At 42.6% G+C, this 22,182-nt stretch overlaps 1 protein-coding gene across 1 annotated transcript in view; it reads left to right on the plus strand.

Moving 5' to 3' along the window:
* Nucleotides 1-21,288, plus strand: part of LOC310841191 (spermatogenesis-associated protein 7 homolog) — a 64,396-nt gene extending 43,108 nt beyond the window's left edge. Inside the window, exons 5-11 of the mRNA XM_083731775.1 lie at nt 1,317-1,438; nt 4,175-4,707; nt 4,794-4,854; nt 7,643-7,689; nt 9,138-9,215; nt 11,010-11,067; nt 20,413-21,288. Of these exons, the coding sequence (XP_083587901.1) occupies nt 1,317-1,438; nt 4,175-4,707; nt 4,794-4,854; nt 7,643-7,689; nt 9,138-9,215; nt 11,010-11,067; nt 20,413-20,544 (1,031 nt within the window). The 3' untranslated portion in view covers nt 20,545-21,288. The remainder of the gene's footprint in view (nt 1-1,316; nt 1,439-4,174; nt 4,708-4,793; nt 4,855-7,642; nt 7,690-9,137; nt 9,216-11,009; nt 11,068-20,412) is intronic.
* Nucleotides 21,289-22,182: the final 894 nt, after the last annotated feature.

Consider the following 22,182-nt stretch of genomic DNA (forward strand, 5'->3'; position numbering starts at 1 on the left):
CCACTTTTAATTTTTTTATCATGTGATGTCCACCTCTCTCTTTCTTCCCTCCCTTCTGTTTCCCTCTTAGCGTCTCTTAATACTCCTCTGTTTTTCCTGCCTATAGCCCACTGTTCTTCCTTTCCCTTTCTCCTTCACTTGTCTCAAAAGCATTTGAAAGAATCATGGTGCCACCGCTGCAACCCATTTGTTCTTCGCAAGCTGCAGGGAATTGTCATAGCTCCATGGTAGAGAATCTGCTTTTGCAGTTCCAGGTTCAATCCCTGGCATCTCCAGATAGGGCTAGGAAGGTCCCTCGCCTGAAACCCTGGATAACTCTCAGTGCTAACAGTGCTGAGCAGCATGGATCAATGGTCTGACTCAGTGTAAGGCAACTTACTACATTCCTAAGCTCAAGACCAGTGACTGACCCTGATCTTAGAGGCTGAGAAGAGTGCAGTTTCGGCACTCTTTAAAACTGCAACCTAAAGATTATTTGTTTACTTATTCAATTTGTATACCGCCCTTCATCCAGTGATCACAGGGTGGTTCACAATATGAAATCACAAAAATACATAAGATAGTAACAAACAAAAACAATAACTCCCACATCTAGTCCAGCATCCTGTTCTCTCGGTGATCAACCAGATGCCTATGGAAAGCTTGTAAGAAGGACCTGAGTGTAACAGTGTTTTCTTTCCCCAATTGTGACTTAAAGCAACTGGCGTTCAGAGGCAAACAGCCTCTGAGAGTAGAGGTAGAACATTCCTATCATGGCTAGTAGCCATCAGACTTTTGAGCCTTCCACTCACTTTTGCCATTTTGGCATAATCCAACAGCTTAATTTGCTATTCCACTCTGGTAGGGACTTTGTCTTCTTTCTATCTCTGGGCTAACAATATCCGTGTGGCTGTTGTCACATGCATAAAAAGTATTTTCTGCTCCTTTGGAATATCGGTACCTACAATTCCTAATAAAGAAGCTTCTTCTTTTTTTAACAAAAGCTATTTTAAACATTTTCCCCAATTCATTATATATCATTTCCCATAATGCTTTTGTTACCTTACATGTCCACCACATATGGTAGAAGGTGGTGGCTATCACTGCTTCTTATGTGGGGGAACCAATTTCCTTGTTTAGCAACGCGCTGGATGAAGAAGTGACCTGGACAAGAAATAGACTTGAGACATTCCCAACTAGGTGAAGGTATACATGTAATTGCAGGAGCACTCCTTGTCCAGCTTCTATCCATGCCATTGTGCTTATTTATTGTACTCCAAAAGCTGAAATGCCATTTAATTTGTGCTTACAAACCCTTCTTGTTTTCCTGTATGCAGACCAGGACCAGCAGAAAAGAGAGGTGCTCATTAAAGCAGTTGAGAAATACAAGAAAGAAATGTCCCGGATCCCTTCTGGACCTCCATGTCATCCCAGGAGTGTTTCCACAGAGAATTGTAAAGTATGCGGAGGATATTGATTGTACAATCTGTATGCGACTTATTTCTGAAGGCACTGAAACATTAGCTGCCTTCCTGGTTTGCTCCCAAGGGACAACGTCCCAAGGTAGCTCAACCTATGGCTGGCACTTTCCGCTCCTATTAAGAATTCTGACAATCTCAGCTTTCAATTTTTTCCTCCTTTAAAAAAGTAAAGCAAGCCTGTAAACTTCCAGGTTGTCCATAAATGCTTGAATATAAGCTGGCAGCTGGAAAGAAAATAAGAGCTCAGTCACGCCATCAGGGTAGGATTTGGGGGAGGGCAGAGGTCCATGGCCCCGCTCAACAGAATGAGAAGCCCAGCAAGGTTGGCTTACCACATTTTAAACTTATTATATATTATTTAATTTATGAATTACGTGAAGTAGCACACTCTACCATCTAAAAGAAGTCCTCCCCATTTTAGACCAGTAAGTCCAAAGTCTAAGTTACCTAACTGTACCATTTAAAGAATTATATTGTTTTAAAATTTCAAGGTTCTCCAGACATAGTTTCATATGATAGTCTGGTGATGACCATGGGGGGAAATCAGGATAATCTTGCATTTAGAATGAATCATAGAATTGTAGAAGGGACCATACATTTAACTCACATTTAAACCATGTTACTTCCCCTAAAGTATCATAGGAATTGTAGTTTTCACCTCACAGTTGCCAGCAACTTAAACAAACTAAAATTACCAGGATTTTTCAAATGTGCTTTAAATCTGCTTTCTTCCAGGTTGGAGGACCTGTGTGCTGAACAACTCCTTTGGGTTGGTCGCTGCTCAGCGGCACCCCTGGCTTTCCCCTTACTCAATGTAGCTTGTTTTTGTTTTAATTAAACTTCTTATTACTATTACATTAGCATTAAGCCAGGCATTGCACAGTCAGTATTTAATTTAAACTGTTTTCCCCAGCACCATTTGTTTCGCCCACTCTGCAACTGAAACTAATTGGCACCTGCCCCATGTGATCTGGCATGTTCCTGTGAGTCGGAGACATTTGCCATAAACATAGACACGATGACCTAAGCTGTGCTCAGTGCCACCTTCTGCTCAATATCCCAGTCACTCACTTCATCCTGTTGTTTTTGCCTCACCTGAACAAGAAACAGTGATGCCATTGTGACAAACCTGCTCCCACCTAAAAAAAACCCCACAGCTTTTGGGGACTTCTAAGTCAGACCCTTACTTAGGGACACGGGTGGCACTGTGGGTTAAACCACAGAGCCTAGGGCTTGCCAATCAGAAGGTTGGTGGTTCGAAACTCTGCAACGGGCTGAGCTCCCGTTGCTCAGTCCCTGCTCCTGCCAACCTAGCAGTTTGAAAGCACATCAAAGTGCAAGTAGATAAATAGGTACAGCTCTGGCGGGAAGGTAAACGACGTTTCCGTGCGCTGCTCTGGTTCGCCAGAAGTGGCTTAGTCATGCTTGCCACGTGACCGGAAAGCTGTATGCCGGCTCCCTCAGCCAGTAAAGCAAGATGAGTGCTGCAACCCCAGAGTCAGCCACGACTGGACCTAATGGTCAGGAGCCCCTTTACCTTTACCTTTACCTTTATGTAAGACCCTGGCAAGGGCAAATTTTATGTGCAACCAAGTCCTCAACTGTAAACATGCCACACAATAACAAGGTAAGAATTCTGAAGTGATCAAGTTGTCCCACTGCAGACTTTGGGTAAGCAGAGTTTTGCATGTTTCTCATGCATTTAAAAAAAGTAAAGGAAATCCTTGCTGTTAGAAAATACTCCCTTGCATTAAAAAGAATCCATGGAACTAGAAACCTAGCTGGGTCAAGAGCTGGCTGGGCTGAAAACAATAGTTGCTATAGTTCAAGAGTGGCCCTTTAGATGGCAATATTGCAGTAACATTGGGGGAAACATCACTGAGCAGCTAATTATGTGTGGATGGTTCAGTATAAATCTACCACTAATGCTTCATTATTGCAACAATGTCATGTTGCAGAATATAAAGGTAAAGGTAAAGGTACCCCTGCCCGTACGGGCCAGTCGTGTCCGACTCTAGGGTTGCGTGCTCATCTCGCTCTAGAGGCCGGGAGCCAGCGCTGTCCGCAGACACTTCCGGGTCACATGGCCAGTGTGACAAAGCTGCTCTGGCGAACCGGCACCAGAGCAGCACACGGAAACGCCGTTTACCTTCCCGCTATAAAGCGATACCTATTTATCTACTTGCACTTAAGGGTGCTTTCGAACTGCTAGGTGGGCAGGAGCTGGGACTGAACGACAGGAGTTCACCCTGCCGCGGGGATTTGAACCGCCGACCATACAATCAGCAAGTCCTAGGCACTGAGGTTTTACCCACAGCGCCACCCACGTCCCTGTTGCAGAATATACTTGCCCCCAAAACCCATCACCTGCCTGTCTGAAGATGCCTACTTTCTCTCTGGACTTATAAGCAGGAAGTCATGTAACATCTAACCAAATACAATTTAGAGATTGATGCAGAGGTGAAGTACTGTGGTAACTTCTATGTTGTGAAGAAATTGTTTTTGTCAGGTCTATGCAACTGATGGGCCACTAGTGATGTTTTGTAGGTGCAAACCTGCAAACCGCAGTCACAATATAACACCATGTAGCATTAACTGTGGTTTACCGTGACCCGTGAACCGAGCCAGTCCTGAACAAAAACCACACATACGTAATTATTTATGCTGCCTTTCCATAGTTCAAACCATGCTGAAGATGGCTTGCAACATGAAAAAAATACCTTCTCTACAATGTAACAAAAGTAGTCAGGAAATGTTTTTTCTCCCCTCTGCATTGGCTACAGAACAGCCCGACTTACACTTCCAGTGGACGAATGAGATCCTTGAAAAAAACAGAGCAACACTCTCCTCTGTGTTTCAGGAAGATGCTTTCAAGTAGTCATTCCCCAGTTTTGAGAGCAGAGGAGGCCATCAATGATATTGTCCAGTGGTCTTTATCTCAGACTCAAAACAGTGGCAGAAGTATATTCCCGCAACATCCTCTTTCTTCCACCAAGTCTCGCCTGCCAGTTCTGAGCCATGCCAGAAAGAAGAAGCTTCAAATTCGTCAGAAGAATTTTTTTGCTGCTGATCTCCTGGACAGACATGCACAGTGGTTCACTGAAACAGTGCAGCCTTTTACTCCCAGAGTTTTGAAAAGAGCAAGCAAGCCATACCTTTCAAAATACAGGTATTATAATGGCCCACATGGAAAGAAAAGTCCCTCGCTTCATCAAGAATCGTTCAAAAGACCAAATAAGTTTAACAGGTAGGCCTAGTTTAGTTTGCATGTAGTGGGCTAAACACAGCCATGGCCTGTCACTGTTATTCAACATTTCATTTTTCATTTTTCAGGTCTTCGGAAGATGAATGTCTAAGATCTTATGCAGATTACTCTGTGAGGCATCCAGTCAAGGTTGTTGTTCCCTGTTTGGGTGCTGAATGAAATCACACGAGCAGAAATATTCAGAAATATAAGCAATTCTGGTCTTGAGCATAGTGTGATTTTAAAAAGCAATTACAAACATGATAGAAATGCGTCCAGAATGGCTAAACTTTTTTTTTAAAAAAAACAGTGAATAATGTTATTAGGTGCTGGTATGAAATCAATTGAAAATTGTACTTGGGAAATCTAGTATTTCAAGGGGGATGATAAGAGTGGCCCTTTCTGATCTAAAACAGACCTAGCCTTAAAATAAACAGTAGAATCATAGAATCCATTTGCCCAACATGGGGCTTGAACCCGCAGCCCTGAGATTAAGTCTCATGCTCTACTGACTGAGCTGTCCCTAAAGCATATGACAATATGTGTTTAAAAGCATTACTGCTGAATCACCCAACAATAATTGCTGAATCACCCAACCCAGTATTCTCCCTGCAAAAAAAGAGACCATAAAACCACAAATAATATGTTCAGTTAAAGTAATGTAGTTAGAGATCTTGAGGAACACAATATCCTTTCACTTTGCCATATTTTACCCTTTAAGAAAATAGCAAAGAAAAATGTCTGAACGTAAAGTTTCTCCTTTTTCTTTTCTTTTTGGATATTCCTGATTAATGAAAAATTTAAAAAATGGAAAATAAGAGCCATTTCAGAATGCAGGGAAGGACTGTAGCTCAGTGTTAGAGCATCTGCTTTGAATGCAGAAGGGAGTCAAACCCTGATATTTCCAAGTAAGGCTGGGAGAGATGCCTTGCCTGAAACCCTTGGGATCCAGGGCTCATCAGTGTAGACAATACTGAGTTGTTGTTGTTTAGTCGTTTAGTCGTGTCCGACTCTTCGTGACCCCATGGACCAGAGCACGCCAGGCACTCCTGTCTTCCACTGCCTCCTGCAGTTTGGTCAGACTCATGTTTGTAGCTTCAAGAACACTATCCAAGCATCTCGTCCTCTGTCGTCCCCTTCTCCTTTGCTCTCCATCTTTCCCAACATCAGGGTCTTTTCCAGGGAGTCTTCTCTTCTCATGAGGTGACCAAAGTATTAGAGCCTCAGCTTCAGGATCTGTCCTTCCAGTGAGCACTCAGGGCTGATTTCCTTCAGAATGGATACGTTTGATCTTCTTGCAGTCCATGGGACTCTCAAGAGTCTCCTCCAGCACCATAATTCAAATATTGTTAGATGGGCCCAATTGTGGGCTCATTTTAAGGCAGCTTCCTATGTTCCTAAGGTATCACAAAAGCACATGTATAATCAAAAGTGCCTTCCTGAGCTTCAAAACACAAACGCTGGTATAAAAATAGTGTGGTTAGCCTACCCCTTCCTAAGCAAAAATTTCCAGACCTGTTTTGCACCTTTCAAAGCAAGGCTCAACAATGAACATCATAGTTTTGCCTCTTTGGTAAAACAAAGGGCAATAGGGCACCACTGGGAGACTAATTTGCCTGGGTTTTCACTTATTTTTCACCAGATCAGAAACAGCGCAATTGTAACCCTTATGCTGTCAGAAGGTCCTTGACTCGGTGAAGTCTTCTTGCAGCAGAACAGGGATGAAGGCACTTTTTGCTGATTCTTTCTCTGTCCCACAGCCCCACCTCACCTCCAGTGAAGCTCTGAAGGGCCCCTCAACCCTTTGGAGTAGACTGTGGGGTGGGTTGTGGAGTCAGGCAACTGCAGTAGGAGGGAGAATCAGCAGAAATCCCTTCTCTCCCTGTTCCAATGCTGAAAGTTTCCACTGGCTCAAAAAAAACTTTCCAACAGCATGAAGGACACCATCCACCTCCCTTATGAACCTATTGTGACATTTGATCAGGGACTCACAGATTTTAAACTCTGAAGCTTATACAGGCAAACTCCGACTTGCAAAAGGGTTGCATAAACCCACTCTTCCCCTGTTATGCCCTGCCCTCTTCCGGGTCAGAAAACGGCCTGCACATGCTTTGAGTGTGCACAAAATGGGAGCTGCCTGTACCTGAGCATTTGCTCTATTTTATTTAAAATAATAAGTATTTTTTGTTATCTACATCCAAGCAGAAAGCAGGCTCAGATTTGATATGTAGTGCACTTCTTTTGTAAACAATAAAGGTAAAGGTACTCCTGCCCGTATGGGCCAGTCTTGCGAGACTCTAGGGTTGCGTGCTCATCTCGCTCTAGAGGCCGGGAGCCAGCGCTGTCCGCAGACACTTCCGGGTCACATGGCCAGTGTGACGAAGCTGCTCCGGCGAACCGGCACCAGAGCAGCACACGGAACGCCGTTTACCTTCCCGCTAGAAAGCGGTACCTATTTATCTACTTGCACTTAATTGTGCTTTCAAACTGCTAGGTGGGCAGGAGCTGGGACCGAACAATGGGAGCTCACCCCGCTGCGGGCATTCGAACCGCCGACCATGCTATTGGCAAGTCCTAGGCACTGAGGCTTTAGCCACAGCGCCACCCGCGTCCCTTGTAAACAATATTGACATGTAAAACAAACAAACAAATAAATGTAAGGAGTGTGTGTGTGTGTGTGTGTGTGTGTGTGTGTTGTTTATATTGTACCTTTCCTCATACTGATTCCCAGGACATCTCTGTGCATGCGTACACACTGTGTACCTTATGAGCTTCCCTATTAAAAGTGGGTACTTTTCTAGTAGCAAACAGTAGTTAGACCACTGTTGGTTCACATAATGCATCTAGCAGGAAGCTAGCTATTGTAGAATTACAAAATACAAGATTAAGCAATACTAGAATATAAAGCAATTGCTTGTTTTCTTTTTGTCCTTTGTAGAAACACCCACATAACTCAATTCCTCTTCACTCACTGCTTCTTGCAAAGTAAGTATATTGTACATTATTTAATAATAATCATAATAATAACAGCAACACACCCGTTCCTGTGTAATTCAATACTAAAAACCTAATGCTTATAAAAGATTCAGACAACCTGGAATATGAAGATAACTGAGTTAGAAGAACTTCAGAAGAGGCCTGTTGGGTCACACCAAAAGCCAAATGGTTATTGTAATCCAGCGTCCTGTTTGCAGGACAAATCCTCTTTTTGTTTTTGTAACTTTTATCTTGTCAGTGATCAGTACAATATAGGCGTACAAGGAAAAAGAAGGAGGATGTGTCTGGTTCATAGACCGTAGTACAGTCAAAGTTGGATAAGGAGTTTACTATTAATGAAGAGTCTGGACTTATGTAAAACTGAAGTCTTTATTTCTTCAAAATAAATATCATTTCTGCTGCTGTGCTTCTCTCCTGCTCTAACTCCTTACTCTCTGCATTGATTTCCTTGCTGGTTAAGGTGTGTTCCCTTCAAACTATGTTTTTCTTTTGTGTCACTGACTTTCTCCTCTTGCCTTATTTCCTGATTCTCCCACTTAGTTCCCATATTGATGTGACATTTTGTGCCTCAGAGACAGAGCAGACTTAGCCTGCAACTGGTTCTATCTTGTTCTATCACTAGCAATTAAAGTATTTTAGTGCAGTAACTACATGAGGCTGTGAAGTAGCCTGTAAGTTGACTGAAGGGACCAATAGCCCTAGGCCCCATCTGCACTATACATCTAAAACAGTCCTGTACCACTTTAAACAGCCATGGCTCCCTGCACAGAATCCTGGGAACTGTAGTTGGTTAAGGGTACTGAGTTGTACTCCATTCATCCTACATAACTACAATTCCCAGGGCTCCCTGGGAAGAGAGATTGACTGTTAAACCACTCTGTGAATTGTAGCTCTGTGAGGGGACTAGGGGAGGGTCTCCTAAAAACTCTCAACACCATTAACAAACTACAGTTCCCAGGATTCTTTGGGAGAAGCCATGACTATTTAGAGTGGTATGATACTACTTTAAATGTATATTGCAAATGGGGACCTTTTTAGTAAGTTCAAGTTAGGCACATCTAATAGGGGTATGTGTTGGATTCACATGACTCCTGAGTCCCACAGCAAAGTGGGAAGTCTCAGATAGATTTTTGGAATTCCAGAGGTGAAATGGGATCTCCATGACATGGCATGAGTTGAAGCCAGGGCCTCTGAAATGCTTCATGGTATTTGAAGCAATCACAACTTTAAAAATAAATAAATGCAAGAGTAACACCTATTAACTTTATTGTCACATTCAAATCAGTGGGTCTACAAAATGCTTAAATTTGACAGGTCATGCCCATTGATCTGCCTTTCATCTAATGCACTTGAAGTTGCTAGCAAAATTGGTAACACATAAAAAGCAGTATTTCTTTAATTTACTTATCTTGGTATTCTGTTTCATGCTTATGAAGAGAAGAAGAGTTGAAGTACCTTCAGTTTCTCCAGGAACTTGCAAGTGACATTTTGAGGAGAAGCTGTTTCCGTAAGGAGTGAGTACTCAGTTTTTTCTAATCGTTAATTAATTCAAGGGTGGCTAATCTGTGAACTTCTGAATATTGTTGGACTACAGTCCCAGTCACTCATGGGTTTTCAGAATTGTACCTTTCAGATATGTCTGTTGCAGTATAAAAATTCAAAACCCACTAACAACACAGCAGTAATAATAAAACAATGGCAGACAATGCACTAGAAAAGTGCAGTATTAAAAAGAAATGTTGTGAGTTAAGTGCCTAAAAATTAACAGCGCACATATGTTGTCTGGTACCCGGTGAAATGATGAAGAGTTAGACAGAAAAGAAGCTTTACCTTACTGTTGACCTTTTCTTGCTTTGCTTCTGTAAAGTCATTGATTATGTTCTCAAACGCTAGGCTGCACAGAAGACTTGCTTCTGCACTCATCAGCACCAAAGTGTTTAGTCTTGCATTCAGCATGCTTGCCCTTACTTCATTTTTTCTTTGTGCCATTTTTGAAAACCACCTCTCGGCACTGAAGTTGGTGATGGGCAACCACAAGTAAATTCAGAGGGCAACATCTACATTTAGAAAAGCGCTCTCCATTTTGTTATCTCGTATAATGTTTAGGGAAGGCAGTGGCCAATATGACGGTTTCACAAGACACTTAAACTGGGGGGGGGGGGAATACTTAAGGAAATGATTTAACAAGGTCTTTGGGGTAACATTCTTGTAAATCTGTAGCAGCACTGAAGATGTTTTCACTCGACATCTCAGTCAAATTGCTGAAGAATCAAAACTTGCTGAGTGCAACTTTGTAGGCACTAATATGTGAATTTCATGCAAGTGAGTAATCTATTAATAATTGGATAAAATGATTCTGCACTGAACTTTTGAGAGCCTTCCAAAACAACTTTATTCGCTCATGCTTCATCAGACATGGGCTTGTGGAAGTGTTTAGGGGTTTTTTGCTGTTGAAGACATGATTTCTACTCATGACATTACTAAGGTCAAGTACTTGTTCCTTAAAACTTTGAAAACTTTCACACAAAGTAGCAATGTAGGTGGTAAAATACTCCAGCAAATGGGCTTAAGCACAAATATTTAGCATTTCTTCTTGTAGGCTGACACTTCCAACATGGAATCTTTCAAGGATGGCTTCCCACAAGATAGCAATAAAGGCAACCTCTAGTTTTTCCATATTTTTCACCATTTTGTGTTGTTTGTTTTTCCTTTTTGTTATCCATAAATGCTTTTAAGTCATGCATATAGATCTCAACAAAACACTAACAAAGCCTATGAAACACACTTCGATCTCAACATCAGAAGTTAACGTAGCACAAGATGTAAATCAACTTGTCAAAGTGTGATACGTCAGGAAAAGAGTCAATAACTATAGAGGAGCACTTGGCAGTAATTATTTCCATGCACAAAGCACCAAGAATTATCCCCCGCCCCATTTAATAAATAGAATGTTTAGGTGCAAAGCTGTACACATGCTGTCTCTGAGATCCTATACACACTTACTCAGGAGTAAACACTGAAGTGAAAGGGACTTGCTTCTGAACTGACATGCGTAGGACTACTCTGTAGATCTTCTTATGTATTACACAAACATAATATGTGAAGAAAACCTTAAAGTTGTTTCTATGGAGGTGGCTCTTACTTTTTTTTGATAACATTAAAGTGGAAATCCTAAGGAAGAACCAGGATTTCTCTTTACTGCTTTGAAAAATAGGCCAGCATCTATTTTTCTTGTTGCTGTTTTCATTGCTTTATTTTGGCTCTCTTTCATGTCTCTGCTGATGTACATTTTTCATTCTCTTTCTAAGGGCAGTGAGCCATGTATTTCAGATGCACACTAGAAAGAGAAGGTATGACCTTGATGAGGTGAGCACACACACACACACACATTTGTGTCTCCCTGTGTGTGTAATTAAACGTGCTGTTACCAGCAGTGCAGTAGCCCTGCATCTACGTAGATCGAATAACAATATATACCATTTGGGCTGCTACCCTTTTTAATTAAAAAGAGAATACAATTAGGTGCCTAATGAATGAATTAACAGCTTCAGAGTGGATTATATGTGATGCAGGCAAAAAAAACCAAACCCAACCTCAATCCTTCCCTCCCCTTGGCGATAAACCGATAATGTAACTTAGCATTTGATGATGTATGCAGCTGTCCAGGTCCTCCTTTAAGTGAAGGAAGGCCCTTATGCGAAGCAAGCCTGCCACTATGCATTTCTCCTGTTTGAAGCAACAGATAAAGCCAGTGAGGATTTGTAATCCTCCAGTTTTAGAAACGAGTCAGTTAGATGCATGAGCTGAACTACAAAGCTTTGCCACCAACTTTGAAGTCCACTTGGCTTCAAAGGGCCTTCCTCGAAGCCTGCTTTGATGGTGCAAAGTGCATGTTAAGAGGAACCAGGCAAATACAAGGCAGCACCAGGCGTGGCTGCATCTTCAAATAAAAATACAAAATGTTATGGGGGGGATTAGGGAGGGACTCTTATAAATTCATAGCACTGTTCGCCATAATGCAAATCTCAGTTAATGATGCATTCATTGGTCCAGTTCACACGTCACCAGTGGTTTGATGTGAATGAGCAGTGTGCTCGTGCACGCTTCTCAAAAGTGCTCGGGGTGCTCCTCCCCTGCTCCTGCTGCATGTCAAACAAAGCAATCCAGAGTCCAGCTTGTTTGTTTCCTGAAACAATCTTCAAATATTAGGTTTATTCGTTTGGAGAGAAACAAACCGCGAACCCAGATCTGGATGGTGGAGCAAGTCCAACTCTTGCTTGTTCTGTCCATGGTGGGGGATAGGGCTGCCATGTGACTGGATTTTCCCGGACATTACCGGGATTTGAAAGGCGGAAGTGACATCTGGGGTGAATTTTCAGGAGGTGGTGGTTTGTCCTGGATCTTTGGCAAGGAAAATTTGTGTGTGTGTGTGTGTGTGTGTGTGTGTGTGTGTAAAAAAGAAAATCTAAACAACTTTCGGGGTGTCCTGGTTTTTACTTTTTGAAATATGGCAACCATAGCAGGGGAGGAACACTGCAGGAACCTTTGAGCAGCATGTAATAGCGGCTAGTTTGGTGGGGCAGAACTGCAAAGTGTCCCTCCTAAGACAGGTGACACTACAGTTTACTGACATGGTGTGGAGCAGGGTGGCTCACTCATGAAAATCTTCTGTATCCCTGCCCCCCAAACCCTCTGCTCACAAATGTTTGCAGTTGTTGCCCTCCTGTTTATGCTTATCTAACATAAACTGATTTCCTGTATAGTCATTATTGCTTTAAAATGATTCCACAATTATGGGACACTGGGTCATGACTATTTTGTCAGCTTCTGGAGAACATCAGACGAGGCCTACTGAGTTCAGACCAAAGACTTATCTAGTCCACTTTTCTGTTCTCATCGTGACCAACCACATGCTTTCAGGAAGCCCACAAGGATCTTATTAGGGCTGATAGAAAATTCCCTACCCCAATCAAATACCCCAATTCAACTCATAGAGGGTGAGTTAGAAAAGGGCATTTTGCCAATTTCCAGGAAGATGAGATAATTCTGAGAGGAGGGAAGACTGTGAATTTCCCTTAGGTATGTATGTAGTATTGTGGAGCAGTGGATTCCTTCTGATTCCTTGTCTCAGGGGGCAGGGGGAGAGTAATGGAGATTAGGGAGCTGGCCAGCCAGAATGAAAGCTCTGCTGATGAAGCACTGATGAGCTCCCTGCCCCAAAAAGATGCACTATGTAGGTTTCCACTATGATGTTCCACCTAGAACATATTTCTGGAGGTGGGAAATTGTGGCCACTGGCTGCTCATCAGAAACCACTTGCCAGCAGAACTCTTGCAAGTGGCTGGCCAGCTAAGTGTCCTCTCATAATGAACATAGAACAAAAAGGAGGGCATGGGAAGACACCACATGTGTAAGCTAAATCTGCAGCCTTCCACTTCCCCTTGAACCATCTTGTAGATTTTCTTTGTGCCATCCCCAAAATCAGTTTCCCATTTCAGGTTTGCCGTCACTCAGCACCAGCACTCCAAATTGCCAAAACAAACTGGGATTGTGTGGGTGGGTTTTTTGTTTTTGTTTTTTTGTTATGCAAACCAGGAAACAGCTGCAAATTGCACTAGATATCCTAAAACCACAAGGCTGTCTCATCTTGTTGTTAAGCTCTAGAGTTCTTCGACAGTGTTCCCTGAAACAAGAGGTTATGTGGGAGTTAACTATGTTCACTATAAAGGACGATTAAGAGGTAATCTAGATAATTGCAAAGTAATTAGGTTGTAGAGAGGCTTCGTGTCATTCTAAGTGGAATGGGTAGTTTTGGTGACGGTAGTGTTCAGACATTAGTGTGAGTAACAGTTAGTGGGCTGTACAAAATCTGTTAAAGCACAATCAGGGAAGATTTTTAGGTTATTTTTCTTTTTAGATAACGGTGCTTCGCAAAATGGTTCATCAAAATGAATGGGTTTATATTTTCACTGGCTAGGCAGTTCTGAATTCACCCCTCTTGAAGTCAGAACCTGTACTATGAAACTTGGGTGGATTTTTTCTTCTTTCTTTGTTGTACCAAAGTTGGATATTTGTTAGCGGAAGGACCGTAGCTCAGTGATACAGCATCTGCTTTCCAAATGATCCCAGGTTCAATCCCTGGCAGCTCTGGGCTGGTGGAGAGCCCTGCCTGAAATGCAAAAAAGCTGCTGCCAGTCAATGTAAACAGTTTTAAAACTTCTCTGTTGATGAACGTTTCGGAACTTGGAACGCCGTAAATGTTTCCATTTTTGAACACGCCTCAGAATTCGAACTTTCAAGGCGGCTTCCGTATCGAGTTTTCGGTTTTGAGTTTTCTGTTTTGAGGCTTCCATATTGAACGGTCTTCCAGAACGGTCTTCCAGAACGGATTACGTTCGAAAACTGAGGCACCACTGTACATTATTGAAATATACTCGGAGTTGAGAGTGGATTTCATGCTCTTTATTCAGCTCATAGTGGTGAGGAGGAATGGAAGTTCCCCCAGAATGTCTGCTTTATATACATTATTTACACAATGGGCCCAACATGATTGGCTAATTCCGGGATTCACCTGTAGGCCAATCAGGTTGCGGATTCACCCACCTGGAGCTGGATTGGGTGGCTCCTGTGGACCAATCAGACTGCTGCATTCTGAATCCTATTCAACTCAGGTGTATACCCCGTTGTGTCTGTGTGTGTTTGTAGCTACATCTGTTGCAGAAACACACAAAAGGTGAACATTCTTGAAACGTTCCTTTTCTCCTAGAGAATATTCTGCCCACCCCACACAAAACTACTTAAAATCCAGACACCAAAACATTTGGTGCACTTATAAGTTCTTTTTATGACAGGATTTTAAGCACTTCCTTAGAACTTAATCCAGTTAATGGGTGTTTTAAAAAGATGATGATGATTTAGGATACTTCTGCTTCCTTCACAAGCCATGAATGTTCCCTTCCATATGTTCTTGTGTTTACATCTTCAGTTGTCAATATTCATCAAAAAATCCACACGTTTTTGTCTAATATCCTCTTATTTGGTTGCACTCCCCTATTGTATGTTGTATATTGACAGTACAACCCTATGCATGCTTACTCAGAAGTAAGTCCAGCTGTATTCAATAGGCCTTATTCCTGGGTAAGTGTGTTTAGGGTTACAATCTAAGTTGCTCTGCTTGGACACTGATATATCTTGAAGTCTACTTTTCATTGTCCTCATAAAGAGTCACTTGCAGAGCAGAATAATGAGCCATTAAAGAACATTTATCACCTGCAGCCTTAGAATCTATGACTTGAACACATTTCAGCAGAAGAGGCCATAATATGTCTGTGATAAATATTTCTGAGAACTTTACTGAGCCTACCTGGGTAAGTAACGCCAACAATCCAGCAAAGCAGAAAGAGCTTTCCCCCTTTCTTTTTTTAAAAAAATTAGCCACCAAGATGTATCTGTAAAGTGCACACTACTTTGTGCAATGGATGGTAATAAGCTCAGGAGCTGCAATCCTGGTTTGTTTTCTGTGAGGTGTCTTTCTCAGTAAATTCTTTCTGGGAAAGCTGTGGAGTTAAATGAGAGGGTTGCCTCATATTGCTGCTATTTGTGTAATGGCTTTAAACATACAGCATTTCAAAAGTCCTCCCTCACTCAAAACTACACAAAAATTATATATAACTGAGTAAGGTGAGGGCACAGCAGTTATTTTGTGGCTTCTGTGATCAGCTCAGCATTTCTCTCCACATGAAACAAGGGGACAAGGGGTCCCACTTTTATTCACTGTAAAGAAATCCCACTAATGGGTTTTCTGCATTGGCTGGGGGTTGGATTTGATGACCTTTGAGGAATCTTCCAATTCTGGCATCATCATTTTTTTCCTGCTGTTTTCTTTTTGAGATTTTAGTTTGATGTATTGGATTTGTTTTAAACTCATTATTATATTGATCACCTTGAATAGTTGGGTAGAACAGAAAGGTAGGGTGGCTGTATTTTAAATAAGTCACTAAAATATTTCAAGTGTTCAGGAAGAGAGGTGTCTTCACCCTAAGTAGCCATGCCTTTCCTCCCATTGTTCCCAGTCAGCTGCCTCCCTATTTCCAAATGTGCCACATTGCTAAGGAAAAAAGGAGGGGGGGGGGACGAGAAAGCATAAAAACTGGATCATCAATAGCCCAACTAGCTTTGAAACTACAATTAATCCAGAATGCAGCAGCTAGACTGGTGAGTGGGAGTGGCCGCTGAGACCATATAACACCAGTCCTGAAAGACCTACATTAGCTCCCAGTACATTTCCGAGCACAATTCAAAGTGTTGGTGTTGACCTTTAAAGCCCTAAACGGCCTCGGCCCAGTATACCTGAAGGAGCGTCTCCACCCCCATCATTGAGCCCAGATACTGAGGTCCAGCTCCAAGGGGCTTCTGGTGGTTCCCTCCCTGTGAAAAGTGAGGTGGCAGGGAACCAGGCCTTCTTGGTAGTGGCGCCCGCCCTGTGGAACGCCCTCCCATCAGATGTCAAGGAAATAAACAACTATCTGACTTTTAGAAGACATCTGAAGGCAGTCCTGTTGAGGGAAGTTTTTAATGTTTGATGTTTTATCATGTTTTTAATATTCTGTTGGGAGGCGCCCAGAGTGGCTGGGGTATAAATAATAAATTATTGTTATTAACAAGTTAGTGTACTGTCTATGAACATAGAGGATGTACTTTTGGTATTACGACTTTGTAGTCATTTCTATACTGCTGTTCCATGTATTTTAACCAATTACCTATATATACTATTATATTAGTAAGCGTCGTCATCACAACATCCTAGGAATCCACAGATTAATTATGTGAAGAAGTACTCACAGCAACCCTGTGGAAGGGACTATTAAAGTCCCTAAATGAACCTAGGGTTTCCACAGCAACCAAAGCAAAGTGTCCATTTAAATCCCAAAATAAACCCATTTCCCCCCCCGTCAGACAGTCCAGGCATACTAATATAGCCTAAATGCGGTCCTGAAAGAGAATAATATTTCTGCAGTGCCAGTGAAAAAGAAATAGCTATTTTTTTATTCATTGTGCATAAATATTATATTATATTATTTTATATACACACATAGAATGGATTAGCTCAGCTGGACACAGCTTAACTTCTGAGTCGGCAATGATAGTTACAGCTGAGATTGTCGGTTTTATGTAATGAGTATCTGTTGAACATTGCAAGTGTTTTACAATTCACACAGGCACAATATAGCATTGTTTGTTTCTCCGGACAGGAAGCAGTAAAGTTAGGCTTGCCATACATCCAGAAAATTCCAGACATGCACAGTGGTACCTCAGGTTACACACGCTTCAGTTTACAGACACTTCAGGTTACAGACTCCGCTAACCCAGAAATAGTACCTCGGATTAAGAACTTTGCTTTATGATGAGAACAGAAATTGTGCGGCGGCAGCAGTGGGAGGCCCCATTAGCTAAAGTGGTGCTTCAGGTTAAGAACAGTTTCAGGTTAAGAACAGACCTCCAAAACTAATTAAGTTCTTTACCTGAGGTACCACTGTACAGAAATTGGATTCCTAAAATAGCATCCAGGAAAATTTGTTGGATGTCAAGAAATCTCTGGAATTTCCCGAATGTATGGCAACCCATTTCCCCCCCCCCCCATTTTTGGGGTTTTTTATTTATTTATTTATTTCCTGGGGAGGCTGCTCCCCAGCAGCAGTAGAAGTGACAAAATGTCACTTCCCTTAGCCGGGGAGGGGGGGAGAGAGTGAGGAGGCTGTGGAGAGAGGAAGGCGACACAGCGGTCTAGCCGCCCCAAGCTGATTGAAAAAGGGACCCCGTGCCAGGGGTGTCCCGCAGAGTCATGGTGGCAGAAGCAGCGAGAGGGGGTCTGCAGCTGCTGGCGTGGCCACCTCGCCTAAGGGGGTTGAGGTGGTGGTGTTAGTTCATCTCACCCATCAGGTACATGGCGGCAAGCACATCCTCATATTGCCAGGGAGGGCTGCAGCCATTCATGGCCACCGTCCACTTCCAGCTGCAGCACCGTCAAGGCGGAGATTGGGGGCAGGCAGGGAACAGTGTGTGCGTGTGCGCAGGAAAGAGTTTAAACGAGACCTGGATAGTGAGGGCAGCAAACTGTGAGGAAGGGGGACATAACCAGCTGTGGTAAGTTCGAGGTGGGGGGGAGAGAAAGGTTGCAGTGCCTCACTACACATTTCTGAGGGCTATGGGGGGCCTAAGCAGCTGGGTGGGGTGTAGTAGAGAGGAAAGTAAGGTGGGGGCCGTGTTGAAGAAAGGGGTGCAATAGGGCCTGGCCATTTTCATGGGGGGTGTCCTAGGGGTTTTTCACGCCATAAAAAAAAAGTTTGGGGGGGAATCCCTTCCTTCCTTGCTCTAATAATAATAAGAATTGGCTCATGGAGATGCTGGGGCTCAACAACTTTGGGGGTGTCAGGAATTTTACATTTTTAAATATGGCAATCCTTGTAAAGTAGAACTTCGTGAAGTGTGAAACTAAGCCAATGAACAGTCCATAATTATAGTGCATAATTGTGAGGGTCGGAAATGTAATGTGTTGACCATCAGTGTTGTTCTCAGAGCAAATAGATCAGTTGTGTTAACTAATTTTAATATTGGTTGTATTTTTTCATATGCTCAGTCTCCCATACAAAAAATACACCTTCATGCAGCTCATTTCCCTCCCACGATGATGGCCACCAACTTGGATGGCTATAAGAGAGGATTAGGCAAGTTTGTGGAGGACAAAGCTATCAGTGGCCAGAAACCATGGTGGCTATGTTCTTCCTCTGCGGTTGGATGCAGTATGCTTCTGAATGCTAGTTGCTGGAAACTTATGTGCTCAGGTCCTCCTTGCAGGCTTTCCACAGGCATCCGATTGGTCACTGAGAACAGGATGCTGGACTACATGGGCCACTGGTTTGATCCAGCAGAGCTTTTCTTATGCATGCCTTCTCCCCCGCCCTGCTCCACCGAAAGGTTCTTTACTTTTTATTTTTGCTGCTGCTGCTGCAAGCGACAACAGCTGCCACCGTGTTGGCAGCCTAGCTATCATTCTGTATCATTCATACTGTACTGAGCCTAGTGTCATTCCAGGATGGAGGGCAAGGGGTTTCTGTTTGTCTCTTGCCAGAAAAAAATAGCGAATAATATTCAGAGAAGATCCTGAAAGATTGTCACCTTCTCTAGAAGAAGTGTGAGAGAGGAAAATCTCAGAATATTTCTCATGGTGGGGGGGAGTCTTCTGAGAAATTTCAGCTCAGCTCATTGCTTCCAGGATCGCACCTGAATTGCCTCACGTATGACAATCAACACCAGCGTGGTGTAGTGATTAAGAGCGGTAATCTGGTGAACCGGGTTCGCGTCTCCGCTCCTCCACATGCTGCTGCTGGGTGACCTTAGGCTAGTCACACTTCTCTGAAGTCTCTCAGCCACACTCACCTCACAGAGTGTTTGTTGTTGGGGAGGAAGGGAAAGGAGAATGTTAGCTGCTTTGAGACTCCTTCGGGTAGTGGGATATCAAATCCAAACAAGCGACTTCCATTCAGGGAGATTCTTTGGCCATTTGAATTTGAGCAATTGTTTCTGTGACATTAATAAATTTCAGGCCTCCAAAAGTACATAATGGAAACACTTGCAAATGAGGAAACAACCACAATTGTGACAAAAGATGGATTTCTTGTTTTTTTGTTTCTTCCCCATAAATTGTTTCTAAGGGTATCGGGTAAAAATTTAGATTGCTGCGTACTGCTCTTGATATTAAATTCAGGAGCCAAGGCTGAGAAAGGACAAGGAAGGACAGGTATTTGCATTATGATTCTTGAATAGCACATTAAGTCAGATATTAAACAACAAAAATGGATCTATAAAATGCAGGGAAATGTGGTGAGGGGGCAGGTGAACTTTCTGGGAGTCATGCTGGCAAGACATAGGTCTGTCTATGCCAACCTGATGCCCTCCAGATGTTTTGTTCATTTATTAAAAAGCATTTCTAAAAATCTACTGGTAATTTAAACATTTAAAAATATTTTGAATATTTAAAAGCAGTATACAAAACTAACACGAATACAATAAAACAATATCATAAAACAGCATTATAAAAACATGTAAAAACAATAATTCAGAAACAGCAGGGTCCAATCTTATGGATTGTGGAAAGTCTGGACAAAAAGATACATAATCACAAGACATCTCAATCAGGGAACAGATGATTCATATGTGGCAGGGAGAACAACATTCAATGGTTACCAGTTCATTAAGGGAGGGGATTGTCTCTATTGCCTTGAATGAGATAGTGGTACCACCACTCTTAAAGAAGCTGTCCCTGGACCTATTGGTCTGGACTAATTACTGGCCACTCACAAATACAGCCTTTTTAGGAAAGGGGTTGGAGTGGGCCATGATGGGGCAGCTGCAGGAATTCATGGATGACATGGATTCTATAGAACCATTTCAATACGTGTTCAAATCAGCCTTACTCACTTGGATAGATGATAGTGTAGGTGTTGGCATACGTACCTGTTCCAGAATATCTAGAGGCACTGTTTGACAACTGAAAGCTCTTTGAAATTGCAACGAGGCCCATACACAATACATTCCCGTTGCCCCGCATTGTTCAGTTACAGGAATGTAACTACAGTACATATGTGTGTGCAACACTTTTATAGCCCTGACAAACTTTCTCTTCACCCCCCCCCTTTTTTTTGTTTTAATTAGGTAAAAATGCAAAGAATTTTTCAAGCCCTGAAGGATGATTTGACCATCTGCCCTCATCTGCCAGATTCTCCTGTCTGTTATACTTGCTTGAAGCACAGGAGAAGCTGTCTCAACACAGCCACCACTTTTTAAGTCACAAATGGTCTTCTGAAGCATCGGACTCAAACAAACATAACAGACTTTATAAGAAGAGAGGGAGGAAATTTACAATGTAAAGAGCCATTCAGAGTACTGTAAACATTAATGAAACTTAACTTGAATCATTGTACTATCTGAAGAGAATTGCGGTTGAATCCTAGATTTCTCCATGCAAACATTTTTTATATTCTATTTCCTAATAGTTAACTCATTCTGACCGTTGGTAACAGCATCATCCTTACACAAAAGGGAGTGGTCAGTGGGCTTGGGGGAACTCTAAAACACCCTGAGGCCACTGGTCAGCAACTATCCGAACAGCCTCATTCCAAGGATCAACTTGCCAGATGCAGTATTGCTATTTTCTAGATGAAAGCAAAAACAATTCTGATCCAGTCTTTGTGCTAATTTTTCCTGGAATGAATAATGTAGGAACTCATCACTGGCTACTTCCAGACACAATGAATACATCATTCCTTCCTTCACATCATTGAGTATAATTTTATGTTCTGAAAGAAGTTGGTTTGAGCAGAGTCATGTGAATGAGCTAACAAGGACATAAATTGAAGGACCAGGAGGCACAAGGAGAAGCTGAAAATGAACTGGCTGCATTTTAAAAGTTCATTAGGAGAACTGTACAAAACGAAAAGAAGGATGCAACTGTTTCAGTCAACTGTGGTTAAAACTCAAGCTAAGTATAATGAAATGGTCATGATCATTAAAATTATTTTATTCTCTCTGTCTCTGTCTCTCTCTTTGGGTGGCCACCGTGAGAACAGAACACTGGTCTAGATAGGCCATTGGTTTGAATCAGGTGGCTCTTCTTATATGTTTTCTTTTTCTAGGGTACCATACAGTCCAAAGTCGGGCTGTATTGCTATGTCCACTTGCTTCTAAATTGACATGGATAAGGTAAAGGTAAAGGGACCCCTGACCATTAGGTCCAGTCGTGGCCGACTCTGGGGTTGCGGCGCTCATCTCGCTTTATTGGCCGAGGGAGCTTCTGGGTCATGTGGCCAGCATGACTAAGCCGCTTCTGGTGAACCAGAGCAGTGCACGGAAACGTCGTTTACCTTCCTGCTGGAGCGGTACCTATTTATCTACTTGCACTTTGACATGCTTTTGAACTGCTAGGTGGGCAGGAGCAGGAACCGAGCAACGGGAGGTCACCCCATCGCGGGGATTCAAACTGCCGACCTTCTGATCGGCAAGTCCTAGGCTCTGTGGTTTAACCCACAGCGCCACCCGCGTCCCTGGATAGGATTGGATGGATAGGATTGTTCTAAAAGTAACTCATCCTGCTTCCTACCCCTCTTCTGAAGATGCAGTATCAATTTCCATCCAAATGCACTGACTACTAGGAGCAGGTGAAAAGTCAAAGTTTGGACTTTGAGTAATGTTAGTGGATGAGCGTTTGACACTCCAAGGTGCATTTTGCAACAAGGAATTTCATTGGCGTGAACAGTTTCTGAGCTCTGGGTACAGTACAGCTCCTGAGAATTCAGATTAAAACTACAGAATGGAAGGAAAGGAGGACCTTTTTCTGCCTCCCCACTTCCAGCTATTCTTTGAAGACTGGAGAAGAGACCCTCTTGAGAATATTAGGGTGGTGGGCAGGGGAAGGACTAGACCATG

Source organism: Podarcis gaigeae, assembly GCF_964106915.1.
Source record: "Podarcis gaigeae genome assembly, chromosome: 3".
Classification (NCBI taxonomy): Eukaryota; Metazoa; Chordata; class Lepidosauria; order Squamata; family Lacertidae; genus Podarcis; species Podarcis gaigeae.